This window comes from Nanorana parkeri, unplaced genomic scaffold, assembly GCF_000935625.1.
Source record: "Nanorana parkeri isolate BGI_ZX_2015 unplaced genomic scaffold, ASM93562v1 scaffold847, whole genome shotgun sequence".
Classification (NCBI taxonomy): domain Eukaryota; kingdom Metazoa; phylum Chordata; class Amphibia; order Anura; family Dicroglossidae; genus Nanorana; species Nanorana parkeri.
This window is the reverse complement of record NW_017307115.1, coordinates 395,328-404,374: the sequence shown is the minus strand read 5'-3', so window position 1 is coordinate 404,374 and position 9,047 is coordinate 395,328. Positions and strand designations below refer to the sequence as shown.

The 9,047-nt window shown below is 43.1% G+C and overlaps 1 protein-coding gene across 1 annotated transcript; it reads right to left on the bottom strand.

Annotated features, from left to right (window-relative positions):
* Nucleotides 1-4,596: 4,596 nt before the first annotated feature.
* Nucleotides 4,597-5,532, bottom strand: LOC108794396 (olfactory receptor 1G1-like). Its single transcript, XM_018565423.1, has one exon. The coding sequence runs from the start codon at nucleotides 5,530-5,532 to the stop codon at nucleotides 4,597-4,599; it is 936 nt and encodes a 311-aa protein (XP_018420925.1).
* Between the last annotated feature and the right edge of the window lie 3,515 nt (nucleotides 5,533-9,047).

Sequence of the window (9,047 nt, the reverse complement as noted above, 5' to 3'; positions counted from 1 at the left end):
CAAGGGATAAAGAGATAGGTTAGTGTTGTAAAGCGGGCTAAGGTTGACGACGTCTGAACCGTGTCAGGTGTCGCCCGCACGGAGAAGTATAGTCACGGTTGGGGATGGGGAGGAGGAGAAAATGGGGAAGGCGACCAACACGGACACACCACACACACAAAACAAAAACTAACGGGGTATCAACCCCAAACTGTACCCACCCTGGGGAACTTTCCCGGAGGATGGGAGAACCTAAGTGGGGGTGTAGCTAAACTAAGCAGGGTTCCACTCAACCCCCCAGCTCCAAACCAGGATTAAACAGAGTGGTGTGACACTCACAATAGGTAACTCAGCGTGGTCAGCACCTTTCAAGGTAAACATTAACAGTTATTGTAAGCAAAAGATAGAACATTATGCAACATGCATTTTAGCAATATAAGTAGCCTGTGGAGAATACACAACATAGCCTATGTATCTTGGGGTTTCCTTCCCCCCTCCTCCACCCCCCCAATTTGGCGAGTCCTCACTAAATATCATGGGATAAGTGATGCTGCGACCCAGAGCCTGTTTTTTATACACTTGTGACCCTAGGAGGTTAGGAGTGGACTGCGGGCATAGTGGGTTCTACCGAATGTTTAACATATCAATGTGGTGGATTCTGACAACATACGGATTAGGCCTCTGAGGCCGGAACTCAGTCCGCTTTCGACACTCGGAGTTCCTAATTGATGACCCAATGGGTGCAGTGTTGGGGCTTTATGGGGGGTGAATGCTCGTCCACTGCCGCCGGCCTGGAATACATCCGGTAACTTACCCCCCTGCACAGTTCCCGAGGGTTATGCGGTGAAGTTCAATGAAGCCCGGACCTTGCTCCAATAGAGACTATAGACAGGAATGGCCCCAGATATTAGAAGGCACAAACAGGAACATGGATTCTCTAGGCTGGGGCTATATAGGTCCCTCAAAGTTCGCTGGCAGTCCCCCTGGAGGAAGACCTTCTCCGGCGGCGTTGTTGTGGTGGCCTCTGAGGCATGGCGTAGGATGCTTGATGCCCGCTCTGCCTGGCGTTTCCTCTCGGCAGGTGTTGCAACCAGTCAGGGACCGGGAAAGGCTCCATCTCCAGGAATTCAAACATGGCGGGCAGATCTGCCCTTTGTCGCAGGGCAAAGGTTTGGGCATTCTTGCGCACGAGTAGATGGAAGGGAAACCCCCAGCGATAGACAATACCTGCCTCCCTCAATCTGGTCAGGAGCGGCCTCAGGATAATTCTCTGTTGGAGGGTCGCCCTGGAGAGGTCCGGCAGGATCTTCACGGATGCCCCATCGAAGTCCAGAGGTCTATGTGACCAAGTTTTGCGCAGGATTTCTTCCTTGATCGGGAACTTCTGTAGACGGCATACAATGTCACGGGGACGTTCCGGGTCTTCGGAACGCGGGCCCAGCACCCTATGAGCCCGGTCTATGTCGATCACCGTATTAGGTGGGTTACCCAATAGGGAGTTGAAAATAGCTACCACTGTGTCGTGTACATTTTCTGGGCCCGTTGCCTCTGGGATACCCCGAAGTCTCAGATTGTTTAGACGATTTCTATCTTCCAGGTCTTCAATATGGAGGTGCATGTCAGACAGCATGGCGGATTGGATGTCTCTAGCCTCCTCCAATTCCCGCAGTCTGATTGAGATGGCTGCTGTGGCTGTCTCCCCTCCCTCTACCCTAGCAGTCAGCAGGATGATGTCTTGTTTAGCCCCCTGGATCTCTCTCCTGTGGTTCTTCTCCAGTTGCGTGCTGCCTTTGCGAGCAGTGTGTCACGTCGCGGGATGCGACGTCTGGCCGGTTGTTACACACGAGCCGATTGGCTGAAGGTGCAGTCAATCATCTGACTGCACTCAGCTCACACACTGCACGCGAAGCTCCGTGCCGGAGAGCTTTGCTTCGCTCTGCACTGCTTCGCGTGCAGTGTGTCACGGCCTTTTGTGGGCAGCAGACGGATAAAGGCCCCTATATCCAGAGCATCGGGACACTGTGGCAGGGCTGGGTTCCCACTCTGCGGGTAAGAGCCCATCTCGCCCCTATGGATGTCTTGCGGGGCGTTATTTAGTGGCTCAATCTCAGGAGAGGGGGGTGGGGAGGTCTGGGATGTGGATGGCGATCGGCGTGTGTCCGACCCCAGCCGCGCGCCACTACTCGAGGCAGCGGCTTTTTTGAGGCCTACTTCCGTGCTCGTCTGTGCCACGTGTGAGAAAAACGCCTGCAGTTTGCCCGGCGCTTGCGGTCTGGGTGTCTCAGTCATCTTCTTCTGGTGGGTTTTTCTCATCTTTGTGGCTCGTTTGGTGCTTTAAATCTTCCTGGCTATGGAGCGGTGAGGGAGAGCCGGAGAAGAAGCGTTCTCACTCCGCCATAGCTAGGACACGCCCCCACATATCTAATTTTTAACAATTATATTAATATGTAATTTCTTTTGTTTTAATGGGCTCGCCAATTTAGGCTCTTTTAGTAATTTTACCCATTTTATCTAGCACAGTCTTTTACATTTTGAAAGCATGAATCCAGATCTACTAAAGTTTTCATATAATGCAATATTTTATATTTTGGTTAACAGAAGTTTTGGGCATTTTCAAAACCCCAAACATTGCTTTAGTAATATGTATCGTTATCTAATAAAAATAATTATTTAAACATGTAGATATTTTCAACAATTGTATATTCACAAATTGGCGGGTTTAGGGAGGGCACATTGCGGAATCTGGCTTTGAGGCAGCAGGGAGAGTAAATCCAGCCCTGATGGCACACATGTGATCCTCAATCAAAAGGTTTCTGGTGGCTCTATCTCTGCATAATACACGTAATCATGTAATTCCTCCAGGAATCATAATTGGGTGGGGATGGACCTCAAGTACAACCATGAATGTTTAATATTTTTAGGGTTAGGGGTGAGTAAATTTTCCAGTTTCTGAACTGTAAATTTTCCTACTGAAAAAAAAAAGACTTTCTCAATTTAATCCTAAAAAATGTATATAAATCCAAAATATATTGCTACAATGCTTGGGATGTCTTGCTGTATACAATTTTGTTAAACAAGTAGTTTTTTGCAAATTTTCTTATCTAGAGATCCTGCCAGTGACAGACTTCCTTGCAGGCTGACAATGCTAAGCCATTGCCTTTCAATCAGCGGCAGCATTGTCAGCCTGTCGTGCTCTCCTTCAGTTGGCTGTTGGGCTGCCTATCAGGTTTATCCATCTAAAAATCTAATTGTCCTTTGAATGATTTTGATTGTTCTGTTTATTTCATTTGTTATTTTTATTTTTTTGTAAAGAAACACACTTTTTAAATAAAGGCTTTACATCATATGCTTCACTTTTTTTTTGTATTGAAAACATACATTTAGCATCATATTAAACTGAACAAACCACAAAATACAATGGTTACTTTAGCTTTAGGAACACCAGCTAAAAAGTTCTCTAATTACCTATATTTGACTGTATCTGTCATTGGGGAAAAAAAATATTGTTTAACTTTTTTTCTATTTAAAATATATTGAAAGTTAAATAATTCTTGGAAGATTGTACTACTTAAACTGACACTTAACTCAGGAGTTAAATCTTAAAAATGCATTTAAGTACACTAACTATTAACAACAATGTATCTTATTTGTGTATCACTCGGCTGTAGATCCTCCAATCATCTCTGAGTTGGTGCTGACACTGTCCTTCCTTCTGGAGGGGGGCTACGTCTGTTCCCCATGGTCCCAGTGTGTGTTGCAAAGTAGTCACCGCTCCAAGCTCGCTCCCGGGATGGACTACAATCTCATGTTTAGTTTATTAATTTGTATTGCGATTGTAGTCCATCCCGGGAGTGATCTTGGAGCCGTGGCTACAACACACACAAGGACTATGGGGAACAAAAGCAATCACCGCTCCAAGCTCGCTCGCGTGGTGGACTACAATCTCAATACAAAATGAGTGAACTAAACGTGAGATTGTAGTCCAATAGAAAATCTAACTAAATTATATTCTTATTAACCCTATTATGCATTATTTAATTCCATTCTCCCCTCTCCCTTTAGCTGTGATTTTTGTGCTTACCACATCTATCAATAAGCCCTGGCCTCCCATGACTCTGTTGCTGGTTCACCAGTTTTCCTTCCTTGGACCACTTTTGGTCGGTCCTGACCACTGCAGACCGGGAACATCCCACAAGAGCTGCAGTTTTGGAGTTTCTCTGACCCAGTCATCCAGACATCACAGTTTGGTCCTTGTCAAAGTCCCTCAAATCCTCACATTTGTCCATTATTTGTGCTTTCAACACATCACTCTAGAAACGTCAGTTAAACTGACTGTAGTAAGAAAATCTTCTCTGTCTAAATACCTAAAAAAAATGACCACACAAAGAACGATGCACTAGCCAACATATTGTTTTCTGGTGGAGAAAACTTGTTGCGGAAATCCTAGAAAGATTTAATTTAAAGCAGATGATTCTGCTTCATGTTGTTTTGTAATACAACATCAAAATTAGGTAGAATCAACCTTTTTACTGGAAACAGAAATAGTTATTACAATAAAAATATAACAAATAACATAAAAGATAACAGTTTAGGTAATATATTTGAATGAGCTAAATATCATTCTTGGTTTATTTTTTGCCAATTAAAAGTCCTCAGGAATGCCGCATGAAGATCTTTGTTTCTCAGGCTGTAGATCAGAGGATTCAGCAAGGGGTCTATGAGGGCAGATGTGACTGAAAGCAATTTGTTTATAATAAGAATATTACTAGAGGTGGGAACCATATAAATAACAATTAATGAGACATAGAAGATGAAGACCACAGCAAGGTGTGATGTGCAGGTTGAAAAAGCTTTTAGCTTCCCAGTTATGTTACCCATTTTGTGAATGGTAATGAAAATACGGACATATGGAAGCAATGTACAAACAAAGGCTCCTAATCCATAACCACCACCTACTATGCGTTCAACCAACATGTTTATGAAGGGGTCTATGCATGTGATCTGGAACAGGTTTGGAAGGTCACAAAAGAAGTTGTAAATGATATTAGGACCACAAAAGGACAACCTGAGCAAAAGGAGGGTATGGATTAAAGAGTAAAGACAGCTAATCACAAAAACTGCAGCAGCCATATGAGCAGAGACTCTCCAAGACATCATTTGTGTGTAATGTAGGGGGTGACAGATGGCAACGTAACGGTCATAGGACATAGCCGAGAGTAAGAGGAGCTCTGAGCTGACAAAGAAGAGAAAGAAAAATACTTGGGCTATGCAGGCAGAGATGGATATTGATCCGCTTTTGGTGACCAAGTCAAAGAGCATCTTTGGTGCCGCGACTGACAAGAAAGACACATCTATGAGAGCTAAGTTGGCAAGAAAAAAATACATTGGGTTGTGCAGATGATAGTCATAAAAGACCAAGACAACAATAAGGAGGTTTACAGTCACAGTGATTAAATAGATTAGAAGAAAGAGGACAAAAAGTCCATTCATGGTTGGTGGATGGTTTGTTAGACCCACAAGAATAAGAGCAGTAATCTTGGTGAGGTTCTTCATGTTATTCATAATACAAAGCCTCTGCCAATGTATTATACAAAGAATAAAAACAAAAAATAGTCTTAGTAAAAATTAAATGAAAAATGTGCGGAGCGTATCCACATAATTCCTCAGGAAATGGTCTTCAGCTCCTGAAATGTACAGATATATAATCCTAACAGACCCAAAGGGCATTCTCCTCTGCTGGAAGAACACAAGCCCAGAAGCCCTTAACAATGGTCTTGGGACCTTTAGTTACAAAAAAAAACACACACACATGCCCCTTGAGAGCCACTTATTTTGAATGAAACAAATTTACAGTCTTTTACATTTTGAAAATATGAATACAGATCTACTGACAATAAGTTTTCATATATTATCATGTTTTATATTTTGGCTAAAATAATTTTTTGGCAGTTATAAAAACTAAAACATTGCTTTGTTTTTTATCTCATTATTTACTAAAAATTATTAATATAAACACTTAAACATTTTTTTTAACAATGATATATGTAATTTCTTTTGTTTTTAGGGGCCGGCCAGTTTAGGCTCTTTTAGTAATTTTAGCCATTTTATCTTGCACAGTCTTTCTACATTTTGAATTCATGAATCCAGATCTACTGAAGTTTTCATATAATGTAACATTTTGTATTTTGGTAAACAGAAGTTTGGGGCATTTTCAAAACCCCAAAACATTGCTTCAGTAAATATATATCGTTATCTGATAAAAGTTATTATTCAAACATATAGATATTTTCAACAATTGCATATTCAAAGAATTGACTTTCTTTTAAAAGACGTCACTTATGTCACTTTGTCACTTGAGAGCCACTTATCTGACATTACACAGTTTTACAGTCTTCTACGTTTTCTAATTTCTTTTTCTAGATTTCCTAAATTTAGGTTTTCTTACTTTGCCGTCTTTTTTATTTCTTGTAAAATGTATGTTTTGGACCAGGGGCGTAACTAGAAATCACAGGGCCCCATAGCAAAATTTTGTATAGGGCCCTGTGATTTCTAGTTACGCCCACCTGATAACCCAAACAGCCCACCTAAGGGTGACCCTGCAGAGCCCACCATAGACTCTCTATGGTAGGCTCTGCAGGGTCTCAGGCGGGCGTTCAAGCCCTCTTACCTGTCATCCCTGATCCTCTGTCCGCCTCCTTCTCCTCCACGATCGACTCCACTGGGCCCCGCCTCCTCGATCACCAGGCCCCGCCCCCTCGATCAACGGGCCCGCCCCCTCGATCGCCGGGCCCCGCCTCCTCGATCACTGCCGATGACGGGCCCAGCTACCTCCTGCGAAGCTGCTGGTTGTCACCAACTCAGTAGCGGCTGTGAGAAGGATCGGAGCGTTCCTCCTCACAGCCGCCAGTGACAGCCGGCAGCCTGGCTGTCTGAGCAAGATGCCATAGCGACCCAGGCGGCCCGCATGGCATCAGGGAGATGTCCTGGCCGGGTCCCATAGCGGCCGCCTGGGTCGCTATGGTGATTGTTACGCCACTGTTTTGGACAGATGGCGCCCATTTAAAAAGCAATACACACTTTTTTTTTTTTAACCTCGGCTAATTAGATATATATTTATTTAATAATTTTATATAAACCTCTACACATTTTTGTATTTGTAATTCTATATACACAGGGACAAGCTAGTAAACCCTTTAAAAAGCGGCTCTGCCTTACTTCTAATTGTAAAAAGCTAAAAGCGAATTGTGATTCTAATTTATTAAACAATCTGAAATTGTTTGTAAGTAGAAAAAAAATGTCCCCAAAGATAACTGCCGTTATTGAAACTAAAGATACCCAGTCTGTGACCAATGTAGGGCCTGTATCTGCAGGCTTTGAGCTTGTGTCAATGGAATCAGTTTGGGTTGCTTCTGAGATCATTCAGAATTTTGTGACGGGTGCATTTGACCTGCAGCTGACCTGCATTTGACTTGCTTCAAGAATCCCTATAGACCAGTGCCTTGCCTTCTGTCCTGGATGAGGCATCCCCCAGCCCGCTGAAGCTTCGCCCTGTCCAGTCGAAACTCCGCCCGTCATGCCAAAACTCTACCCCCCCATCCTGCCAAAGCCCCACCCCCAGCTCGGTAACCAAGCTGTGTGGGGAGGAGGAAGGTAGGAGACAGAGAGGAGCCTCACTTGCTCATCACTGGGGAGGCATGGAGATCGATGTCCTCACTGTTTTTTCTTCTTCTATTTTTTGATTGGACAGCTTGGACAAATGGTGCTTTGGCATCCACAGAGCTCATGCCTCTAACAAAGAGTAGAGGCTGTGACAGCTCTTGCCTCACCAAGTTAGGTTACACAAGCAGTGGGGAAGCCCGCTGCTGTGTAACCTAACTACCTGTCAAAAGCCGGATGCAGCGCCGCCTGTAATTAACAGTCAGTGCTCCGTCCATGACAGGTTACACAGCGTGGAGGATTTCCCTGCTCTGTAACCTGTAACAAGCCGATCTGAATGGAAAAAAAGCTGTCAGCTTCAGACTTGAAGCTGACACCTTTTTTCTTCATAATACTAGGTGAGGCTCCACCCCATCTGCTTTGCCTGACCGCACGTCCCTGCTATAGACTTGTATGTGAATGCAAAACCCGTCTGATGTGAACAAAAACCTGTCCACACCAGCTCTATGGCACACATGTGATCCTCAATCAAAAGGTTTCTGGTGGCGCTATCTCTGCATAATACAAGTAATCATGCAATTCCTCCAGGAATCAAAATTGGGTGGGGATGGACCTCAAGTACAACCATGAATGTTTAATATTTTTAGGGTTAGGAGTTAGTGAATTTTTCCTGAACTGTAAATTTTCCTGCTGAAACCCCTCAACTTTCTCAATTCAATCCTAAAAAATGTATATAAACCCAAAATATATTTCTACAATACTTGTGATCCTGGCTCCTCACTGTATACAGTTTTGGTAAACAAGAAGTTTTTTGTGAAGTTCTTGCAAATGTTCTTATCTAGAGATCCTGACAGAGACAGCACTTCCTTGCAGGCTGACAACGCTAAGCCATTGCCTTGCAATCAGCGGCAGCACTGTAAGCCTGTCGCGCTCTCCTTCAGTTGGCTGTTGGGCTCCCTATCGGGTTTATCCATCTAAAAGTCTAATTTTATTTGTCCTTTTATTGATTTTTATTGTTCTTCTTATTTAATTTGGTGTTTTTAATTTTTTTTAAAACACACTTTTTTTCAAAAATAAAGGCTTTACATCATATGCTTCTCTTTTTTTTTTTTTGGACTGAAAACATACATTTATCATTATATTAAACTGAACAAACCACAAAATACAATTATTACTTTATGGTTTTAGGAACACCAGCTAAAACGTTATCTAATTATTATTAGGGACCGTGGGGAATAAAAGTAGTCAACGCTCCAAGCTCACTCCCGTGGTGGACTACAATCGCAATACAAATTAGTGAACTAAACGTGAGCATGTAGTCCAATAAAAAAATCTAAATAAATTATATTCTTATTAACCCCTTAAGAACCCCTTAGTTAACCCTGATATGCATTATTTAATTCCATCCCCCC